The sequence below is a fragment of the Ursus arctos genome, unplaced genomic scaffold (genome assembly GCF_023065955.2).
Source record: "Ursus arctos isolate Adak ecotype North America unplaced genomic scaffold, UrsArc2.0 scaffold_13, whole genome shotgun sequence".
Lineage (NCBI taxonomy): Eukaryota > Metazoa > Chordata > Mammalia > Carnivora > Ursidae > Ursus > Ursus arctos.
Window position 1 is genome coordinate 827,763 of NW_026622797.1, and position 24,381 is coordinate 852,143.

The 24,381-nt window shown below is 46.2% G+C and overlaps 1 protein-coding gene across 1 annotated transcript in view; it reads left to right on the forward strand.

Moving 5' to 3' along the window:
- WDR27 (WD repeat domain 27) overlaps window positions 1-24,381 on the forward strand; it is a 163,627-nt gene that overhangs the window by 79,780 nt on the left and 59,466 nt on the right. Inside the window, exon 25 of the mRNA XM_057310880.1 lies at window positions 10,590-10,688. Coding sequence (XP_057166863.1) covers window positions 10,590-10,688 — 99 coding nt within the window. The remainder of the gene's footprint in view (window positions 1-10,589; window positions 10,689-24,381) is intronic.

Consider the following 24,381-nt stretch of genomic DNA (forward strand, 5'->3'; position numbering starts at 1 on the left):
CGTGGTTTGTCTCCCTCTCTGATTTCTTTCCACTTAGGTTTCCTTCCCTTCCCTTATCATCCTCTGCGCTGCTTCTTATATTCCACATCTTAGTGAAACCATATGATTGTCTTTCTCTGATTGATTTATTTCACTTAACGTAATACCGTAATACTGTCCAGAGCAATCTACAGATTCAGTGCAATTCCTATCAAAATATCAATAGCATTTTTCACAGAACTAGAACAAATAATCCTAAAATTTGTATGGAAACAGAAAAGACCCCAAATCTACTACACAATCATTTTTAAGTGGCAGAAGAAATATCTAAATAAGCGGAAATAAAATAGATCATAAAATGAAAGCTTCTCTCTGTGTTTATGAGTATAGTTGACCCTTGAACAACATGGGGATTAACAGTAAAAATTTCCCCAGTAACTTTTGATTCTCCTCAGACGTACCCGTCAATAGCCTACTGTTGAGCAGAAGCCTTGATAACGTAGACATAGTTTGTGTGTTGTGTGTATTGTATGCTGTGTCTCTATGATAAGGTCAGCTAGAGGGAAGTCACTGAGAAGATCGTAAGGAAGAGAGAATAAACTTGCAATACTGTAGTTATCAAACAAATCTGGGTGTAAGTGGGCCCACACAGTTTAAACCTGTGTTGTTCAAGGATCAACTGTACGATTAAAAATAAAGCAATTAAACAAAGCTGAGGTCAGTATATTGATTATATTAGTGAATTCAAGTAGAATAAAGTTATCTTTTAAAAGAGAGACACTCCGATTGGATTTTATAGATAAGAAGAAACATCTGAGTTTATGCTGAATGCAGAGGAGGTGCTCTGAGCAAAGTGATTCAGAAAGGTAAAGAGAGGGGCATGTGTGTCAGGCAAATGAGGCCGATTATGTGATCCCGGTTTCACATAAGATGCAGTTCAACCCCCAAAAATTAAGGAGGAAAAGACACTTTATAATGCCAAAGGCTGAAACTCACAGTGAAAATATAATGTCTCTTCATCAATGAAAATAAACAGAGGAGCAAATTCATAAAGCAGATATACCAGAAATGAAACAGTAAATAGGCAGACATCAATAATGGGACTTGAACAAATCTCTGTCCTCAATAGACCAGGTGCATGAGCACAGTGAGGTTATAGGACACATAACCCGTATCGGTAATGTGTCATCTTACAGACACGCGTACCATAGTTGCACGCCAACGAGGAAGGCACCGTCTTTCCACAGGCACATCAGACATATGAACATTAACCATATATGAATCCACAGAGAAAAGCACAACAAATTCAGGAAAGAACAAAAGTAGCGTTCTCTCACCACGATGCAGTTAACCCATAAAGTAGTAATGACATACAAAACAAGAATTCCTCGCTTGTGGATACAAAAGTTCTATTAGGGAACTCTTGGTTTAAAGATGTAAAGCAAAATGAAATTGTAGTATTTCTTGAAAATAAGGATATTTTCAACATGCTATTTCAGTGTCTCTGGGATACAAGCAAAATAGTGGTTGGAGGAGATTTTAAGGAAGGGAACAAGAAGTGAATTAAATATCTGTCTATAAATCAAGAAAAGGAACAACAAAATAAAGAACAAGAAATTGAGATAAAAGCAGACGGAGGACAAAGTACAAAATAAACTTAGGCTAATCTAGATTTTTGAGAAAGAGAGAACTTAATATATAATTAATAAGAAATGATGAAGAGGGGAAAAAAACATGGAACAGAGGAACTTTTGAAAATTGGGAGACTGTTTTTCACAGTTTATGCTAATAAATATGAAAGGCATATAAAAATGGATGATTTGCAGGAAATATATCAGAATTTTCCCGAAAAGACAAATAAATGAACAGGTTAGTTTTTATAGAATAGAAAAAAATTTCCAAGAGCTTTTCTGCAAAAAAGTACTAGATCCAGATGATTTCTCAGGGGACTTTACCAAACTTTTAAAATCAGAGATACTTAACTCTTTAAGGTAAATAAGGAAAACATCCAGAGTATTTTTTGAAATGAATATAACTGATATGAAAACATGATAAAATTTCAGAGAAAAGTTACATTTTACTTATAAATTCAAAAATCTTAAGTGAAATAGAAATAAACAGAATCTGACCACAATAATTTATCAATGCTCATGAGATTCCAGGATGGCTCAGTATTGAGGAAGCCATTAACTAATGTAATGAGATTGTGTCATCATTTTCGCATACACAGAGAAGCCATTTCAACACAATTCCCCATTCATTTCATATAAAATACCCCTTGCAGTATAAATGTATGAATATTTGTTTCAAATGATCAAATACTTTCCTTGCCCAAACTCCAGCATCTTATGGGGAAACAGTAGAGGCAGCCTCTGATCGGGAACAAAGCAAGAATGCCCATCGATCCCACTGCTGTTTCACGGAGTGTTGGAGTATTTACCTATGAAATTTGGCAAGATACAGAGAGATAATTGTAACTGAAAAGGAACAGTTAAAACTATCTTTATTCATAGATGATAAGATTGCATATTTGGAAACCCCAAGAGAATTAGTGGTCATTATAAACAATAAAATAATTCAGGAAAGTGTTAATAGTAGGATTTAAATTAATATCTGGAATTTAATGGTCTTTATATATAAAATAATAACCAGTGAGAAGATATAAGAAAGAGGAGAATCCATTTAAAAGAGCCCTAAGAAGGATAAAATGTTCAGGCATAAACCTAACAAGAACTATGCAAAACCTATATGAAGAAAACTTTATTTTTCCCGGAAATGTAGACTTGAAAAATGCAGTGTCTTGACTTTTCTTAGATAGAAGATTCTATCTCATAAAGAAATCGGTTCTCTGTAGGTAGTTTGTAAACTTAACACTTCTGCAACAAAAACTTCAAGTTTTCCTGTAGGTCAACAATCACACTGTAAAATTATTTCAAAGAACAAACAAGTAACAATTGTTAAGACACCCTGGAAAGAAGAGCTTTATGTTGGGGGAAATCTTGCTTTACCAGTTATTAAAACACTGTTAGAAAGAAAGTCTCTAATTACTGGATCATAGGGTAGCTCAATTCTTAGCTTTTTAAGGGACCTCCACACTGTTTTCCAGAGTGGCTGTACCAACTTGCATTCCCACCAACAATGTAGGAGGGATCTCCCTTCTCCACATCCTCTCCAACAATTGTTGTTTCTTGCCTTGTCTATTTTTGCCATTCTAACTGGCGTAAGGTGGTATCTCAGTGTGGTTTTGATTTGAATTTCCTTGATGGCTAATGATTTTGAACACTTTTTCATGTGTCTGTTAGCCATTTGTATGTCTTCATTGGAAAAGTGTCTGTTCATATCTTCTGCCCATTTTTTGATTTGCTTATTTGTTTCTCGTGTATCGAGTTTGAGAACTTCTTTGTAGATCTTGTAGGCCAGTGATGGGTATTAAGGAGGGCACGTATTGCATGGAGCACTGGATGTTATACGCAAGTAATGAATCATGGAACGTTACATCAAAAACTAAGGATATACTGTATGGTGACTAACATAATAAAAATTAATATAAAAAAAAAAGAAAGTCTCCAATTAAAACAGTGCAGGGGGCACCAGGGTGGTTCAGTCCGTTAAGTGTCTGACCGTTGGTTTTGGCTCAGGTCATGATCTCTGGGTCCTGGGATCCAGCCCCGTGCCAGGCTCTGCACTCAGCAGGGAGTCTGCGCATGGATTCTCCCTCTCCCCGGCCCTTCCTCCTGCTTGCACACACTCTCTCTCTCCCCTTCTTTCTTGCTCTCTCTCTCACAAAATAAATCAATACATTTTAAAAAATGCCAGCATGGAATGGGTGCACACCTGCTAAAACAGGTGAGTATTTCCAAGCATCAGCCACCGAAATTGTTCAGAAGAACCAACATTCCAGCCATTGCCTTTCGTGACCTTTCGTGACCTTGTGTGAGCCTCTTCCTGCCATTCCCCGCTGATGGAAACCAGAGATCCTGGAGGAATAGCTGCTTGCAGGTCAGTGGCAAAAAGTTTACAGATGAGCCAGGGACATCTCGTGTCAAAAATAAAGGAGGAAATTGAGGAGTGACAGGTCATATAATACGGCTGCAGGGAGCCACTTACTGGCCAGAGAAGGCGTAGTTGAGCATTGAGAGAGTCATGACTGTAATTGGTTTTAAGACATTATTAAACTAAAATCTCACAGTTTTTAAATCACACTCCAAAAAGATGACTAAAAACAAACCAAAAGCAAACATAAACAAAGCCTTATTGGTCCCCACTTGGAGGTGGCTAGGGCAGCAGCCCCTCACTCAGAGCCACGTCTTTTTAAGGGAAATAATTCAGCATCCGTCTTGCCTTTCCTGTTTGGACTGTATTTCAAGTTAGCCTTATACCCTCTTTGAGGAATAAAAGTTATTTTTTAGGAAATAATTCCAGACAAGTGGAATGAATGGCAGAATTAGAAAATTCCCCTCTTGCAATCTCAAACAAAGTAATTGACTTTGGCAAATGTCATCAGTAAATGACACTATCAGATAAAGATTGATGCCCCCAGGCAGCTTGAAAAGACCTTTCTTCAAAGAAGACGTAGTAGTGGCCAACAGATAAATCACTCATTATCAGGAAATGCAAATCAAAACCGGTGAGATGTCACCTCACACCTGCTAGGATGGCCATCATCGAAAAACCAGGAGATAAGTGTCGGCAAGCATGTGGGGAAATTGGAACCCTCTTGCACGGTTGTGGGAATGTAAATTGGGGCAGCCACTCTGGAAAATAGTGTGGAGGTTCCTTAAAAAATTAAAAATAGTATTACCATAGGATCCAGTAATCCCACTCCTGGGTATTTATCTAAAAGAATTGAAATCAAGATCTTGAAGAGAGATTTGCTCTCCTGTGTTACTGCAACATTATTCATAACAGCTAAGATGTGCAAACAACCCAGATGTTTATTGATGGATGAGTAAAGAAAATTTGGTGTATACATACAATGGACTCTTATTCAGCCTTGAAAAAGAAGGAAATCCTGCCATTCACAATGACGTAGATGAACCCGGAGGATATTATAGCAAGTGAAATAAGCCAATCACAGAAGGACAAATACCACATAATTCCACTTGAAGATTCTGAAACAGTCGTACTCATAGACGCAGGGAAGTGGAATGGTGGCTGCCAGCGGGGACGGGCAGTGGGGAGACAGACGTTGGTCAAAGGCACAGAATGTCAGCTATGCAGGACCAATCTGTCTAGTGCTCTGCTGTAGAACACTGTGCCCATAATCAGCAGTACCATGTCCTGCACTTACACAGTGGTTAACAGGGAGACCTCGTGGGAAATGTTCTCACTACAATTAGGAACAGACTGATGGAAGCTCTGCAAGGGATGTCATACCGTCACAACCCAAACCTCTTGACCAATGGTAGCATCATTCAGTATGCACCGCTTTAGACATTATGGACATTCCTAGTGCCATTTTGAGGTGCACACCACACTAATATTCAGAAAGTATTCTTGTGAAAAACCAGTAGAAACTGAACCGAAATGAGTCTTTGTAGATAATTTCTGGCTTACAGCACATACACAGGATGACGGAGCCAGTTGAAAGACATCACACAGAAGCGAACAGACAAGTCCTGAGGGGAACATTCTTCAGGAACCCGACCCCATGTCTCCAACAAGTGCTGGTGTGGGAGAAAGGATTGCTGCAAACAGCAGTGCTGGAGGGACGTAACAGCAGCTCATGGATCTTGTGTGGGGCCTGTGTGCAAGGACACCTGAGGATGTTGTGCGTGTGCTGTGACCGGTGGCACCTCTCCAGGACTTACTTTACTTTAGTTAGAAATAAAATATCAGCTCAGGCACGTGCGCAGTGTCCATGTTTTTAGAGATACAAAGTACCTAGGACATCATCTTAGCAATTTGCTAAAAATACTTCATACTTCTTCAATCACAAAAACTAAAAAGGAAAAGTAAAGAACAAAGGTATGGTAGTTGAAGCAAGTATAGCAAAATCTTGACAATGTTGTGTTTGGGTTATGCATGTATGGGCTGGTTATGCAATTCTCCATATGTTTGTATGTATTTAAAATTTTTCTTAATAAAGCCATGCACAGACTTTGGAAACAGAAGCAGACACAGGGGACCTGGGTTTTTCCATTAGGCGAGCCCCTCTCTGCCAGACGGAGGGCCCTCAGGTTCGAGAGAGATGGGCTCTGTGTCCCAGGCCCAGACCCGTAGGGTTTCCTCCACAGCGGTGTGCCATGATGTCTGCTGTGCGGATGAAGTGGGCTCTGTAGCTGCATTTGGTGACGCTGGCTTGAGTCTCACGTTATAGACAGCTGTGGTCAGACTGTGATGACTCCGTCAGGGTGTTGCCAACGTTACAGGTTGATATAAGCGGCGTTTTTGCCAGATCCCTTTGCCCCGACATGCCACACTATGATCATGTTTTCAAAGAACGAGCTAATGGGTCCTTAGAGATGACTGGTTATGGAATTGGTCATAGGTCCAAGGACGCTGAAGAGTTAGAAACGACGTGGATGAAGATTTGTGCAGGACCATGAGAGCTGCTGCCAGCCCGGTGCAGGACTCTGCCGGGCGGGTGACCAGCGGTCTGCGTGTGCCAAGGATCCCTCGCACGGCTCTGCAAGGGGAAGCGGCAGCGAGCAGGGCAGAGCTTATCCCCGCGTCTGCCAGACCACGGTGGAGGTTGCCTCCAAACTTGAGGGCAAACCCAGAGTCCTGTAAGTAACCTCTGCTCGTTCACGTGGTGGTGGCCACACAGCTCCGCGTACTAAAATCAGGGGCTTCCTGACAGAGTCTTGGCTTCTGCAGAAGTGGGCAACGTTTCTGTCCTCATGTGGTTTTAAGTAAGGCTCTGTTTTAAATCTTGAACCTTTGGGTCTTATGAGAAAACTTTATAATTTTTGTGTGTGTGTGAACTAAAAATGCAGTGATCTGAAGCAACACGCACAGTTCTGAGAAACACCGTTTCTGAAAATACTTTGAAGAGCAAAGTGAGTGACCACAGTGTGATGGTTGATTCCCCCGTGGACAATACCACCACTGTTAGGAAGCTTCAGGATATGGAGTTAACTTCTGTTTGCAATTCCTTTTCCCATTTCTGTGGAGAAAATCCAGGCAGAGGGAAATGAAGGACATGTGTTCAGAGTAATGTAAGATGAGAAAATGAAGGAAATTTCATCTTCGAGGATACGGTTCAACAGAATTACAAAATATTCGTACTGAACTGGTCTAGTCCTGTTTGCAGAACAGCGCTCTTTTCAGCGGTACATTCAGTCCCTGACGGTGTCGGTGAAACGTTTTCAGCAGCCGTGTGGTTTGTGCCACAGCCTCATCTTTGGCCTGGAGCACACGGCCCCTTTCTGCTTATGGCTTCAGTTTTCAGAGTGAGACTTACTTCCTAAGGATTTATTTCAAGTTTCATTTGTTTCTTAGTACATGTTAGGTCCGGCCGATTTCCCTTTGACAGGGACGAGTGGCTTCCTGACTCTAATGAAACGCATTGTGTTCTGCTCGCGGATCATAATGGACTGAGTCATTTGCAGGTTATTCCTGTGTTTTCAGCATCAAACAAGGTGCATCTTGTCCATTGTGGCGGGTCGTTGCCGCTGTGGAAAGTGCAGCTGGTGACAAGTGTGTATCTGATGAAAGATACTTCTGATACTCGCAGCCGCAGACGGCTGTTTCTGTGTTTAATCTTTGCCATGACCAGAAAGGTTCACTGGATTTAGGAACCTTCCAGGCAAAAAGATGTGTCATTTAAAAGCATTTTCATACAGAAAACGAAGGGCTGGGGCGCCTGGGTGGCACAGCGGTTAAGCGTCTGCCTTCGGCTCAGGGCGTGATCCCGGCGTTCTGGGATCGAGCCCCACATCGGGCTCCTCCGCTATGAGCCTGCTTCTTCCTCTCCCACTCCCCCTGCTTGTGTTCCCTCTCTCGCTGGCTGTCTCTATCTCTGTCGAATAAATAAATAAAATCTTAAAAAAAAAAAAAGAAAGAAAACGAAGGGCTGTTTCTTAAATGACCCTTATCTAGACGTCCTTCGTGGTGTCATGGCGTCATTTCATGTGCGTTGTGAGGTCCATGCAAATGCAAGGCAGTCTAGTTCCCGCTCAAAATTCGGTAAAAACATAAGGCGTCTCAGGAAGGACTTCTCCAGATGCTGCTCTGAAAAGAAAGGTATGTCGCTCTTCAGTCCCCGTGCTCTCCTCAGAGCTGCCTGCGCCCGTCTGCTCCGCGTGTCTCCGGGCTTCCTGGGGAGGGAGGGAGAGGCCGCGCCCTCCAGCCGCCCGCTCCCGCCGTCCCCTGCCGCTGCGTGGGGCTGCGCTGTCCGCGGCCTCCCCCCTGCCCTCCGCTCTCTGCTGTTCTGCATCAGCCCGCATGCACGGTCCCTGGAGTCTAACCGTGTTAACCGGACCATCAGCTCCTACTCGACTGCCTTCTGTAATTGGGTGCGTGTCGTTCCTGAAACGTGCACACCGCCAGCCCCAGTCCCTCAGCTCCCGGCCTCTTTCCCGCTGTTCCTCATTCCGTGAAATCCTTGCTGTCATGGCTCCCGGCCCTCGTGGCTTCTCTACACGTTTGCTTCTTCCTTCACCCTTCCTACTCGTCTCTCATCTTCGGCCGTAAGTTCGCGGCCCGTGTCCCACGTCACCTAGATGCCGCGCACGGGGAACGCCGGCCCCTTCCCGGCTTCCCGAGTGCGGCACAGGTGCTGGCTCTGGTCGCGCACCGGTGGCCACTTAACTCTGGAGCGTGCAGACCCGGTGCGCGTCGGCTTCCCGGAGCACGGCGCCCCTTTCCAGAGGGTTCTGGTGGTTTTCCCTGTGGAGACACCCACGCGGTGAGACGTTTGCGCCTCGTTTCTCTCCGTGGTTTGGGGTCTAGAGAGATTTAGGGTGTGTGTCTCCAGGAATACATTTTTATTGGCCCCCACTTTATGTATAGGGCGTAAAGGAGTTGTCGGTTCACTTGGTGAAGTCTTTTGCAGGTTCTTGTGTGGACGCTGTGTTTCTCTTGGGCACACGGGGCGAGGCCGTGGAGCCTGCAGCCTGGCGTGGGTTTAACCTCGCTGGAGACGCCAAGCAGGTGTCCACGCAGGCTGTACCGCTGGCCAGTGTGGCATCGAGTCTTCGGCACCCACACGTGTGCACGGGTGACAGTGACGCAAACGTGCCGTATGCAGCAAGGCTCCGGCGAGGTGCTGGGACTGTGGCGTGAGCAGCGGCGTGCTCCCTGGAGTCCTCGTCTGCGGAGCGGGACGGTGGTAGTTCTTGGGAGGCGGAGAGGCTGACAGGAGGGAGTTTGACAGGGAGCTGACAGGGAGCTCCCTGTTTGATAGGCATGACGGGTGCCGAGGAGCGGTGGCCCGTGTGGGTCCCCGTAGCCGCCGAGCTGAACGGCACACGCGAGGAGAGTCCTGAGTCCCGAGGGCGTACATGTGAGCGCCCCGGAGGTGGAGGGCGAGGCTGTCACTGAATCGCCCCCCGGGACGGGAACGAGTCTGAAGAGGCCCCGAGTCCTCTGTGGACAGTCGAGGTCATAGGCGGCCTCACAGAACAACATAGAAGTTTAGAGTCAGAAAAACCCGGTTAGAAGGTCAGTGTTGATGCCCGATGTCTGTAGCGGTCACGTACTCTCCGCGTAACCTGCTTCCCCAGCATGACTATGAGGGTACCTGACGTTCCCGGCAGCGTGAAATGTCCTGTAGGCGCCGATGAACCACACAGTGTGACCGTTGCTGGGCCAGGGGCTCTCAAAGCGGGGTCAACTGTTAGGAGCAGCTTTTCAAATAAACACGTCTGGGTCAGAAGAAAAAATCCATGCTTTGATCTCTCCCCTCCAAGATACATACGATATCTGTTCGTCGACTTTATTTCAGAAACCACCGTTTAGCCAATGATAGGATCATCTGCAAGTTCTAAATGTGAAGGACTCATTTGTGAGGTTTTTGTGAAAAAAGGAATTGCCTAGCTGCCTTGCTTTTGCTGCAGTGTGGCATTTCTCTTTGTTACCAGTGGAGTCCACAAAACACTTTTTGCACATTTTGTTGCTTAAAAATTAGAATGGCTCTCTCATCTCATATCTCATCAGGATGGTATCCAGGCCCAGATTTCTGTCCCTAAAATGAAGTGTCTGATGGCATCTCTGTGTATATTTACACACATCTGTGTGTATATTTTCATATAATAATACTACTAGAGGAATGTAAGTTATTTTTAATTTTATCAACAGCTATAGAAAAAGTTCAAACTATCTGAATCACTCAAATTCCAGGCTAATTAGTAGGAAACAAAGAGTAGATGGTTTTGTCTCAAATTTATGGGAAAGGACAAACACCACTTTTTCACTCAGTTTGGGACTCGCAGGTAAGGTTGGACTGTGGAGGCATGAGGGGCCGTGGATCCGTTACGACGATGAAGACCCGAGAAGGCGAGGAGGAGAAATGCGCGCGTCATGGAATCGGGTCTCCGGCTGGGGGGCAGCGGTCTGTCAGGTGACCTGCGGCCGCGATGTCGCGCAGCCGTGGGGGTGCGGCTGCCCTGCCGCCCTCACTGACTGTTGGCCCTTTCAGCATGGAGCCCCATGTGTTTGTCTTGCAGGCGTACGTGTATGACGTCGGCTCGAGCACGTTTTCTCACAGACTGGCTGGACACACGGACACCGTCACTGGCGTGGCCTTCAGCCCGTCAGCCCCCCAGGTACAGTCTCCTTGTGGCAGGGGGAGCACCTCCCTCCCTACAAGGCTTTCCTCATGTTTTCTGTATCTGTTGGCCTTTGTTTTGGTGAAATCCTGTCTTGTTTAAGGTGACGTGCCAGTTTTCATCGCGCCCGGAAGGCGGACGTGGGAGTGTAGGCTTGTTCTGCAGTGGATGTGTTCGTCATTCAGTGCACTTGCTCGCGGCTACAGAAACGTGGGCGTGTCCACGCACACTAGTGTGCACGCTGTAGCTGGCGAGTCCCGGGGCCGCTGAGAAGAGGGTGTAGAAGAGTCTCACCCGTGGCATTTGGGTGGAGGAGGGAGACCACAAAGTTTAAAGGCACTTGTGTAATTAGGAGAAATGATGAGAAGAGAGTTTCGTCAGCTGCAAATCAGTCATACGAGAGAGTGTGCGGCCTTGCATTAAAATACCAACTCTTAAAACTTGGTAATGTGAGTATTTGGGGATGTCAATTCAGAGACTAGTGTTACCGTGTGATTGTGTGTCAGCCTGGCGTGTGCGCGTGTCCACACGTGAACGAAGTGGGACCGCACCTGCTCCCCCCAGCGCGCTGCTGCCGTCAGAGGCGTCTTAGACGCTCGGGCACGTCTGGCTTCCGGTGACACTGGACGTCGGAGGCATGGATGCAACAGGCTGGTCACATCACTGACCACAGAGCCCCCGTCCATGCCATGGAGGTCCTCACGTACCTGAACGAGCCTACATGCCTACGTCAACTGTGACGTAGCCATGTGGTCCACTGCTGGTGGGCTTTCGGGTTCAAATGTTCTTTGCATGTGTTATTATGATTCACTTTCCCTGATATAAGGCCGTGCTGTGAGGACCACAGGGGCCTGCTTTTCTCGTTGATACTACGTGTTGTCGTTAGCTCTTGGAGCTGTTGGATTCTGCTTGAATCCTCTGCCTGGCCCGGCACCGGTGAGGTGGACAAGTGTCCAGGAGGGAAGGAGCACAGAACATATGGCGGGGTGAAAGGTCAGCAGGGCACGTGGCAGAGGGCAGGGTGTCGTGACCCTCAGGCGGAGGGCGACGTCTGTGGCTCTGAAAATTCGGTATTGGCATAAAAATGTCTTTTTGTGTAATGGAATGAGGAGCTGCTCTGACTGCTTGACAGTTCAAGTACAGTTACAAGGGAGAGCGGGAGGCGAGGGGAACAGGCCATGCTCCTCCTGAGCCTTGACCCCGATGCGGCGGGAGGGTCGGTGCAGGAGCCGGTTTTCTGGCCACAGAACAGGAACGAGCATTTTCAAACATGAACATGCAGCAGCGCAATTCACTTCTATAAAATTGCTGTTGAATTTTTGGAATGGTGATAAAGCCACCCAGGCCTGATTATCTTGGCATGCAGAAATTCGTAACAAAAAGTCTCCCTGTTCCAAAAGTTTTGCATTTTGTCTGATCACAGTTATCAGAAAGATCTCTGTGAATGCATCTTCTATAATGACCTCTAGATATGTTTAAAAGTCTCTGTTTTTTAGTATGATATTTGTTTGATTTTAAGACACACATTATCCCTTCACTAACTTTTCCAAAATTGGAGTGAAACTCAGAATCCTCCTGTTTCCTTTGAAGTGTGTGTTCTGTTTTACAAGATCACTGGTGTCCATTGACCGAAGTACCTGACTCAAGCTTCTCTTCTAAGAAACCTATTAAATGGTGCATCAAAATCATAATTTGATATTTTTATTTGTAGAAAAAGACTTCTCTGAGTTCTCATCACATCAACATTTAACTTTTAGCATATTAACATGTTAGCATGTGAATGCATGTTGAGGCGCAGAGGGTGGCCTTGTGTGTGCTCAGGGGTAGGGTTCAAGTCTGTAGGTTCGGGAGTGCTGCTGTGCCAGCCGAGGAGGGCAGGTCTGCATCTCCGGGCGGTGGCGCCGCCTCCGTGTCTGGGCAGGAGGGTGCGACTCCTGCGGAGTGCTGCGTTTGTGCTGGGCGCCCACAAACGTCCCCTCTCCTCACAAGAGGAGATGAAACGAGTGCTCCCACAGGTGCACCGTGGGGGAAACCGCGCTTCAGGGTTAGTGGCGTGGGCGTGGTGCCCTGAGCTCCGCAGACTTAACACAGCAGCTGACGTGGCTGCCTTCCTCTTCCGCCCACTGCCTTACCTTCTTGGGTTCTTCGTTGCATGAATTCTGGGTGACTGCCCTCAACTTGAATTGTGCTTGCGCAGATCAGCCATTGACCTTCAAGCTTTTGTTTCCTCCTTGTCCTGTGGTTGGCCCCGCCTCTCCACGGTGGCTCCTGGTGCTGAGTCGTGCCCGGGATGGTGCTGGACTTGCAGGCCCGGGGAGGAAACCCACAGGTGCCCACATCTGTCAAGTGCTAGGTGCCGTGCTCTCCAAAGTCACAACCTCATTAGGGCAGGGATCATGAAAACCTGCAGGATAGGCACTGGTTTCTCCATGCCACAGCTGGGAACTCAATTTAAGGGCCCTTGTCCAAAGTGGCTGGCATGGTGGGAGGAGGCGATACCAACCTAATGCCAGGGACGCACCACGACTTTTGGAAAGGCAGGAGATAGATTACTTGACTAGGTTTCTGTTAAATAAATTTCAATTATAAGAAATATTATCCCCTCTAAAAATCAAAGCCTTGGTCCCTCAGAATGCTACTAGATATGGTTAAAGGAGTAGTGATTTTCACCAGTGCTGTTGCTAATTATCAAAATAAGACTTGTGAGTCTTTTGGAAGAAGATTGCACTGTACTAATGAAATTATTCTCACAAGGCCTGTGGCTAAGAGAGGACTCTGAAAATGAGCAGGAATCCTGACAGCTCACAAGGGAGCATGGGCCTAGACCCCAGAGACTGTGGCAGTGCCTCACATCCTGCTGGGAAATGTAGCTGAGTCAGCATGGCCCACACTTGGCTTGAAGGCTGTGCCATCAGCTTGGGCCACTGGGATACTTGTCATAAGACCTGTCCATTCAGCTGTTCGACTCTTTAGGGTGGGAACGTACACCCAGAAAGCACCCCGGTAATGTCATCCTGGCTGAGACTGTGGCCGAGAGGTATGAGGAATCCAAACCAGGTGCTACAGAAGAGAGAGGACTGGGGTGTGAGCCCATGGGTTCCTGGTTTGAAAGGGGTGGCTACCAGTCACACGAGAAGTTCAGGAAGAAAGGTTGGGGAAATTGTGGTTTAGCCATGGAGGAAAGCTGCTCCATGTGAGGACAGAAGTAGGTGGAATTTGTTGGAAAGTGTAGCAAGAAGTCACAAATATGATTTCATCATGTTATCAACCTTACCTTATGTTAGTATCATAATCATCAATTTTATCTTGTGTCAAGTATGAAATAATTAATAAGAGCATTGATATAAGATAATATAAAAGCTCTTTCTTATTGATAGTGGGCAATGAGGCTGTATTTCCCATTTTACAATTCTGTGTCACGTGGGGCATGTTTGGGGAAGTTTTGCTCGGTCTTCCTGGCTATGCTGGGTTGCATTTAGACCAGGTCTAATGCTGCCCTAGAGCACGAGGTAGAGACATGGAGCCCTCCAATAGTGAGTGTAGACAAGAAGTAGAAGAAGCCAGGTACATGCGTTCAGGGTCCAGTCTACACAACATGGTTCAGGCTATGACTCAAAATACCCCAGCAAGGGAAGAAAGGAGGACCAAATGTGGAAAGTGTGCAGGATGGCATAGTGACTGTTCCCCCCTCTCAGGCCCACAGCCCCTGGTGTGGAGAAAGAGAAGGAAAAAGTTAAGAAATGGAAATCTGAGAACTTTTTATTTTCCTTTAAGGTCGTGATACTTCGCAGTGGACATTTAGGCTGTTTCCAGTATCTTGGTGTTATAAGTAATATTCAGATGTACATCCTGAGTGTGCAGTGTTTCTATATCTGGATTTTATTTCCCAATATAGGTCATTAAAAGTAGTGCTACTGAGGAAAAGAGCAAAAACTTGCAAGGATTCTGATATATACAGAGAAATAGTTTTCAAATGTCCCCCATTGCTTGTTTCCTTTACCAGGTTAGATTATTAACACTTTCATTATCTTCGTTAAGTTCATTATCGAGAAATATTGCCTTTTTAAAAATACTATGAAGATTGTGTCTTATTCCATAAGCTGTTAATTATTGGAGTTTTTCATTTTAAACTTGCTTGTTTATATCCTTCATATCTTTATCTTTCGGACCCAATTTAAAAGTGACATTTTGTCCTTTGTATTTATAGTGTTTTTTGTAGATTCAGTTTTGCTTTTTATTTTGTTGATTTTTCTCTCGAGTATAGAACTTGGATCTCTTCTAATTACACCAGGCCTAGAAAGTTTTTTCTCTTCAAAATTTATCTCCCTGATGAAAGTATGGTAGATTTCACATAAGATTGTAATTTCAAGCGCCCTGGCTGGCAGCTCCAGTATTTAGGTCACGTCGGAGCCTCATTTTGTTGACGGCTGTTTCTGTTGACAGTCAGCTCGCCTGCCTTTCTTTTGATGGGTTGTAATTTTTGAGTGAATGCTGGATGTTGACTGTGGGAGGACATAAGGATGCCTGGACAAACATGTCTCTTTTTCTGCTAGGCTGTTAGTTTGGTAGGGTTAGGAGTTGAGCCAGGTGCCATGCATGCACTTTAATTATTAAAACTTTGATTATATTAAGGTCATTAGAATCACCACAGATCATTATACAAATAGAAGTACACAGACAATATTGTATTCTTCCCAAGTCATCTTTTCTCAAACCTTTTAGAAAATTTTATTTACTAAAGCATGTGAGGATGAAATTCAAATCTACGTGTTTTAAATAGGCCACCTTCCTTTGAGAGTTGTGTTTAGCTCTGCCAGTGAAAAATAACCTGAGTCTATATCTGGGAAAGGGTTATTTTCCTTGGTTTTTACATTGAATAAAAGTTTGCTGGCTCCCCCTAGCATGGTAACCTTGCTGGCTTCTCTAGTGGTTGGGGTTAATATACAGATGAAGTGTATCAAGCCCACAGTCTTAATAGTTTCCTATGAATTTAGGAATAATCTGAAAATAATTAATATTTTAGGTGTTTGTAATGTTTTAAGGATTTTGATACATTAAAATATTTGATTCCAGCCTGAATATGAATTGACTTAGATTTGTGACTTTTTAGTGGAGAAAGATGAGAAAATTTTGCTGTTTGTGAACAGCGTTTGAATTTTCAAGAGAAGTTGAGATTCACCTCATTTATGAGTTTATTTTTGTAGATTTTTGACAGTTGGGAGCATTTGGCTTTTTAACTTTTTTTCATTTAAAGTATTCAAGAAAATATAACGTATTTGAAATGAATCTTGACAATTTTAGAATAACTTAAATTGTAAACTTAATTCATTGCTTAAAGATTTTTAATCTGTTTATCATGAGTAGATTTGACATAAATGAAACCCACTTTGCATGTGATTGTTAAAATTTGCTAGATTTCTATATATAATAAATAAGAAATTGAATGAGAAGCTTAAGGAAACTAGGTCTTAAAATTTGACTCTTTAATAAATTGAATTATAAATTACAAAAGTCAAAATGAACCACAAGTCTCCAGCTCTGTTGTGGAGATGAAGGGTGAAAAGTCGTGATGCTGCGTCTCTACTTCCCACGGCCCTTAGGAGAGTGCACGGTTGCAGGAGGCTTGGAGGATGCGTTCCAGGTAATGCACGCGCCTGCACGCTGTGTCAAGACGAGCCCACCTTTGCGGGGGCGCCAGTGGGGATGTTGGAGGAGAAGCTGAAAGAGTGGTAGTTCTCCCACCACAGCTGATACAAAAGACTGAGAACAGTTCTGCGTGGCATTTACATTAGCTCAATTTATGAGGAAGGGGCATGCGGCTTAGCTTCTGGGAGTATATGATCTCCACTCAGGTCAGGATTTGAAGGTCACTAAAACGGCACCGAAGACGCATACCGTTCATTAAATAGGACACGTCTTCCGCATTTCTGTGGTGACATCATTCTGTGTTTGGTTATAGACATCTTTGCCTTTTATGAATAAATTTACTTAGCCCTGCAAGGCAAGTGGTGGGGTTTGGGCCTGAGGTCATGACCCCCATCTGTGTGTGGCCTGCTCCCTTTCTCAGCTGTGACGGTGAGAGAGACGGCCATCTGGCAGAGCTGTTTGTCCTCAGGATGGGAAGTGGTGTGGTCCAACACTGCTCTAACTCAGAGTGAAATCCTAAACCCCAAGCCCAGGTTCCTTTGCCGTTTGATGTAAACATACAAAGACATGTCAGTAAGTCGCAGCATGGTGCATGCTTTCCTCTCGGTGAATGGCAGGTCAGGAGTGGTCATCAGTGCAATAGTTTTGTGTTTTCTTCTCATGTAGCCTGTTCTGAAGGCCCTGAATGCAGGGAGGATCCGCTCAGGGTCCACGAGGACAGACTTTGCAAGTGCTGAGTCCCCAGGTACCTTCTCTGGGAAGGCAGGAGGTCACTGTGGAGTGCGGGCACCTGCAGGGGCCCCCAAGCCAGAGGAGAGGCCTGTGCACCGGGGACATTTGTTCTGCCCAGACAGAGCTGGGTGTTCTCCAGCCATCTCTCAGAATGACCCTGAGAGTTGTAGCTTTAATAAGCGGTGCTGTTATTTACACACACAATGTTTCCCTCTCAATGTACCATCAGCCACAGACAAAACTGTGCTATTAAAGAAAGATCGATAATAAAAGTAAAAACTGAACTCATCCTATCAGCGAATGAGAAAATGGTACTTGGTTTGCAAAACTCACTTCTTAGCACTCAACTCCTCAGGGACGGCTCCGTTACAGGAAGTGGAATGGCCTCTCCGTGTGCATCCCCAGAATGTTCTAGCGTTTGTGTGATTCATGAAGACACACTGTGAAGGAAAATAGTTTCTTCAGTGTTTAAGGTCAGGAAGGAAATAAATACGTATTCTAGATTTTTAACACCTGATGAGGTGTTTTTAGTAGTTGAAAGTTAATGACCAATCCCCTTCTACTAGACAGAAATAGACCAAGGTCCCCAGTGTTCTTATTTGGAAAAGAGCATCAGATCACTTAGGTGTTTCTAATTTAGAAGATCATGTAGATCTTACTATTAAAATTCAGTCTCCTTGATGACTGAGAGTGGGTTTCATCTTGGTATAAAATTTTACCAAAAAAAGAAAAAAAATAGACTTTGCCTTTGGGAATCGGCCCTGAAGTCAGGTGAAGACAGACGCGGAAGTGTCAGCACTGTGTGCGTGGGGAGGGGGCACCCGCATCTGTGCTGGCTCCGGGCTGCTGAAAGCTGCTGTTTGAGAGACCACCTCGCAGGGAGCTGGGGGTCGGGGTCGGGCAAATAAGACGGGCTTTCTTTTCTCTAAGCAGAGCACCTCTCTGGGACTGTTTCCTTAGTAGATGCATCTCGGAGAATGGCTTTTCCTCTTTTTTTTTTGAACGTGTAACTCAAACAGACCACCACTCATTCGTACATCTGTGATTTTTGCAGAAAGTACTCCCAACAGTTCATAAGATGTGCAGTATTTAGGTGGACAGGAGGAGAGAGCATGGACTGTGGCTGTAGCAGGACTGGACTGGAATGTCATCGTGGGCTCTTCCACATGTGTGGGTCCTTGCTGGGCCCTCCCACCTCCCCAGCCTCACCTCTGCATCTTGGGCTGTGAGCCACGGCGCGGACTCTGGTGGGAGTCACTGAGTGGGGTGACTGACATTGGTGTCAGGGCCAGAGAACCAGGCTGGGGAGCAGACAGCAGCCACGGTCTTCCTCAGGCTGGGAGGCTGGGTGTGCTCAGGGCCACACAGAGGGACACTGGATTCCAGGCATGTCCTCGGTGTTGACGTGCAGATAGGAGTGCAGGAGCCACACCGGCTGCCCTTTGCCTTCTTGTCCACCTGTCTGGTCCTTGTGGCGCCCATCATGACCTCCAGAGACAGGAAGAGCTGGTCACCAGTCCAGCATCAAGTGCCCTGTGGAGAGGAGTGGACCCAGAGACCCAGGAGCCGCGGAGTCCTCATGGTCTTTGCAGTGAGACGTGGGTGAAGTTGTGTCTCGTACGTGGCTCTTCTGAAGTGCTCCAGAGATCAGATTCTCTCTTAAACCTTCCCCCACCCCCACCCCAGTTTGGCCTGGGTGACTCCTTCAAACTTCAAATGTGGACTCAGGGATCACAAAATTAAGCCAAACAGTGAACTTGATGAATCGATTTTCTTATCTTCATGGTTTGGACTTTAAATTTTAAATTAAGAAAACAATACATTTTGATTATACTCAGTCCTTAAAAATCACGTTGAAGGGAAAAAGGTTTTTGCTACTGTGCCTATTTGAACAGTTTCTCTGTCCCTTTTCTCTGCTGTGAAGAAATAGGTCTGTGCTCATCCGTTTCACTCTTGAATATGATGTTTTTTAAAAAATCGTGCTTCACATTTTCAGTGGAAAATCAGCTTTGGTCAGCTGAAGTCGTGTTGATGTCAGCAGAGGCCTCTTTGTACCGGAGAAGCCTGCGGGGCCCGCCTTGGTGCGGAGAGACTAGCTCCTGCCCCCCACCCCCCAGGGGGCCCCATGCGCACCTGCCACTTGGTGGGCTCTGTTTCTGGTCTCTGCTGTCTTCGAGTCAGTGACTGTCTGCCAGGCTGCGCTCTGTAGGACAGGTCTACACACCCACGACTAATTTTTTATCTGGAGCCAAGAAGAAAAACGTTTGAGTTCAACCTAAGCATTTACTTGTACTTTAATCACATCTTTAGGAAGTGGGAACTGAATTATCTTCATAGTGCAGATAGGGAAACTGAGGCACGAAGAAGCTGACATACTTGAGCGCCATGGTGCGCTGTATGATCTGCACTCCATGGAGCTAACGTCAGCTGCCTGGCGTGCCCGGCACTGCACACCCACAGCACCATGTCAGGACGCAGACAGAAGTCAGGGTGCCCCCAGGGAGGCTCAGGGAGGCTCCTGGAAGAGATGAGCGACTGGAGCATGTGGCAGCGGAAGTGGGAACAGAGGCCACACTCCACTGCTTAGGGAGGCCTGGGCACGAGGAATGTTTTCCATCCTAGACTTATACACCAAAACTGAATTCTATGACGAGATTTTATTCTGTGGGAGGCAGGATGTTTTCCATTTTTATTCATGTGTCAATAACACTCTTTTTTTTAGCCATTGAGTACTTTCAAATTTGTTTTCATATATGATGTTCTAGTTCTGAAGCTCATGTCATTCCCAGATATTTCCTGCCCACCTCATCAGGCCACATCACGAAAGCTAATTTCATTCCTAAGATCCTAAGAGTCTCAGTACTTTCCTCTTGGAAAATATTCTGTAGATTCTAGCAAAGTCAACAGCGAAGCCATAAATTTAAATGTAACACATACTAAAGGAATAAAACCTGCTTTTGCCACATTATTTATTTTAATATTCAAGTAATTTTCTATAAAAACCAAAATATTGTACCAGAATTTGACCTTTCACTATAATGCAGGCATGACCTACCCAGGTGATAAATTAAGAAGATGAAACATAAATAAGACATCGGTTTCAAGTGTGGGCTGCTGGCAGGTTTCGTTGGGCAGAAAGGGAGGGAGGCTGAGCTATGACAGCATCTGGGTCTGTCAGGGCTCCCCCGGCACACGGAGAGTGCCTCGTGGTCTGTGCCCCAAATGGATGATGGCCAGCGTGCACCGTCGGCAGCCGAATCTACTCCAGGACTCAAGGGCGAGTGACTTCCCTCTGGCCAACAGTGGTCAAGTTGGACAGCCTGTTTTGCTGTAGATTTATGGCTCACGCACTCTGGACAATTGTGTGGGGGAATGCTGGTGTGCAAAATGTGCTTGTATCAAGGTCTAGTAGAATGTTTCTGGAAATACCAAGGTATTTTGGACCCTATCCTGGGTGTTCTGTGTTCACAGATGCATGGAAGAGGCTGGAAATGTGAACTTTCACAAGATCACCGGATTTTGGTGCAGTTGGGCCTCAGGTCACGCTTGGAGAGATTCTGCACTAGGTTACCTGGGATCTGGTGTACCAGCTGTCTGCAGCAGAGCTACCCTCCTGATTGAGACCGCTCGGCAGGCAGATGTTCCTATCCCGGGTTGCAATCACCGACTTCCACCCATTTTCCCGCAGAAGACCTACGTCTGTCATTCAGTAGCAACGCCTCCACCGGGACCTAGCCGAGGCTTGTTCATGAGTGCAAGGGTGCACCTGTCTGTCTCCATCCTGGCTAGGGGGACAGACAGCACCCGTTCCTGATTCAGATATGCTCAAAAGTCACTAATTAACATGCCTTAAACACAGCAGTACTTTAGTGAGGAAAGCGGATCGTGTCCAGAAACCATCACTCATATGTCGGACACAGTAAGTTAAGAGGAAGATTGAATTCACAGCCTTCTGATGAAATGCAGGTCACACATGTTTGTTGAAGCCAGAACATCTCAGGTCATGAAGAGGTGTGGTGACGTGATCTCTTCACTACTCTCTTCCTTCTTCCAGATCAGAAGCGTACCTAGAAGCTGAAAGGGTCTCACAGACAGGATGGCCCCTGGAGTGGCGACTGGGACGTCTGCGCGCAGGCAGTGGGGCCCCCGGTGCGGCGATGGGGGCATCTATGTATTTTACACCGCGGTCAGCACACATTTATGCCCACAATACAAGAGCAGCAGCGAAACCATCTCAGATCTACTTCTGACCCTCGCCCGACCGTCTTTTAAGTTTGTGAGGAGTTAAAGCAAGATATTTTTCTATACTTTTAATCAATACTAAAATATTATTTGAGTCAGAATTAAAAAGGCGAGATTGAAGGTGGAGACAGCCAGAGCTGACAGTTCATCCGCAATCGCACTGATGCATGTGCTCTGAGTCAGGTCGGAGGCTGGCTCTGCCCCTCTCGTGGACTGGCAGTGGCCACACTTGCTGTGGCTCACTGTGGCCCAGTGCACATGCCCCTGGGACCCCTGCTACCTCCAGACACAGGACTTCCCCTTCACCGGGACCTTCCACGCCCCAGAGCAGAGTATCCCAGCGTCTTTCTTGTCTAGAGCTCTGTGGCAGTGGGACCTTTGTCCGTGCCCTTAGGTGTCCCTGTGGCCGTGGAGAGCTTTTCTGTTGGGTTAGCCAGGGAGGCTCTGGTGTTTCCTGTTTGGGCGTGTTCATGACTGAAGCCGCTTCTGGTGCAGCTGTCTGTGGGCAGACGTGTTCCCTTTCTCCTGAGCAAGTGGATGGGAGCACGGCTGCGGGCGGGCTCGCGCTCAGCACTGAGAGCCTCCTCGCTACTTTCTAGGGCAGGTGCTGTTCCTACCCCCGGGACTGCCCTGTTTCCTTAGTCTTTTTAATTTTAGCTATTGTGGTATTTTTATTGTGGTTTTAATTTGCATTTCTTTAATAATGACTGATATTGAATACTATATCATATGATTATAGGCTTATTTTTAATTATTCATTATTATTAATGAGTAGTAGAACTTTTTATGTTTTTTTTTAAAGGTTTATTTACTTATTTGATAGAGAGAGAAGGCGCGTGTACATGAGGTGGGGAGAGTGAATTCCAAGCAGACTGCACACTGAGCATGGAGCGGGACACAGGGCTGGATCTCACGACCCTGAGAACATGACCTGAGCCCAGATGAAGAGTCAGATGCTTCCCTGACTGAGCCACCCAGGCGCCTCAAGTTGTCGAACTTTTTAAAAAGTGTGTTCGGATACTGTCATAGGCCATATGCATTACAAATATTTCCCCTCATCTGCGGTTCGTCTGTTTGTGTTTATACTGTCCCGTAATGAACATACGTGTTGAATTTTTATGAAGTGCGAATTTTACTTTCTGGCTTGGCTGGAAAATCTTGCCAACCCAAAGCCTGCAAAGATATTCTCTATGTTTTCTCGTAGGGAGTTTGTTTGTGCTTATATTTAGTGGTTCATTCATACCCCGTGGTACCCGCTGCCTGTTGCTCCCTAACGGTCGGCTGACCCTCGAGCGCTGCGGGGCGAGCGGGTTTTCCCCGTAACGACAGCACAGTCCTGTAGACATACGTTGTCTTCCGCACGGTTGTGGTGGTAAGGTTTTCCCTCTGCTAGCCGACTCCTGTAAGAACACTTCGTACGTGACGCGAGCGGCATACAAACTGCGGGTTAACCAGTGAGGCTTCTGCTCTACGAGAGGCTGTAACTGTTCGTTTCTGAGGAGGCAAAAGTCATGTGCAGAGTTTTGGCGAGCAGGAGTTGCCCCTAACCCCCACGTTGTTCATGGATCAACTGCTTTAGCAAAAATGTAGTGTCCTGAAACATTGATTCTCATGATTCCCGTGGGTCAGGAGCCTGGACGTGGCTCGGCCCGGTCCTCAGATCAGGGTCTCTGACGGCTGTGGCTGAGCTGTTGACCAGGGCTCGTGCTCACCGGGTCTCTCCTGGGGGCGGGTCCCCCTCCAGGCTCATCAGCTTGTTGGCACGTTCTGGATCTTTGTGGTTGTGAGACCGAGAGCCTCAGTGTCTGGCTGGCTGAGGGCTCGGAGTCACCGTCAGCGAGGACCAGTCTCTCCCTGCCAGGCCGGGACCCCAGTGAGGCCACCTGCTCCCTCACAGTCCACAAGGGAAGAGACCCCAGCGGGGCAGTGTGCACTCTCGTGTGTAACTGTGTCCCACCGCTGTGTTGGGGGCCCAGGGAAGTCCCAGCCCACCCACACTCGGGGACAGTGCGTCACGTGTTGGCCTGCACGTCCTGCTTGAACTAGTTGAACTAATTTGGGGAATAGAGAAAAATATAGATCAAGATTCTTTTTTTTTCCATGCAAATATGTATTCACTCTAGCAATACTTGTTAAAAATACTTTTCTCTTCCACTGAATTTCATTGGCGTCTTTGTTGAAAATCAATTGACTCTATAAGTGTGGGTGAAATGCCTCATTTAATACATAATCTTTTACAATTTTAAGAGGTATTTTAGCTTATTAATTGGGTTTATTTTCCCGATGGTATGGGTATCACTATAGTCATCTGGTGAAGATTATCTTTTTTTTTTAATTTTTTATTATGTTATGTTACTGTGTGGTGACTAACATAGCAGAGATTATCTTCTTTCTAAACACCACCTCTGAAACCTTTCACAGTCTTAGGAGTCCATATTATGAAATTGAAGTCTCATTAATTTTGTTCTGGAAAGTTAGTGTAATCACTGAATTACATTGTAATCAACCTTATGCATCTGGGATGATCATAGTTTTGCTGTATTACTTTACAATTTTTTAATTTTTCCCCTGGGTTTTTAGCGACAAACATAAATGATCAATGTTTTTCATCCTCCCCGCTGCCCCCTGGATTTGGTCCAAACCCTCAGCTGGGCCAGCTAGGTCTCTCTGGCGTGCCCAAGCCTGCTTCCTGCCTTGCTGCCCACACGTCTGCCCCAGGGTTCCATGCCCAGCCCAGGCACCCCGCTCCCCTGTGGACCTCTGCCCCGCACCCTTGTCCCCCCCGGAACACATTTTTACTGCCCCCCTCAGTCTCCAAACCGCTCAGCCTCCTCAGTGTTCGAATGCCGTCCTCCGTAAACTCCCCCGAAGCCCAGTCAGCCTCAGACCCCCCAAGTGTGAGCACCAGGCTTCAGAGCTTGGTGCGAGGGGCACACAGGGCGCTGTGTTCTCAACTTCCCAGTTCAGACGGCAGCTCCTCCCTGGAATCTGAGTCCCTGAGGGGGTGGTTCATCGGCAGGTGTTTATTCCTGGACGTCAGTCTGATCACCACTGCAGAGCAGATCGACGC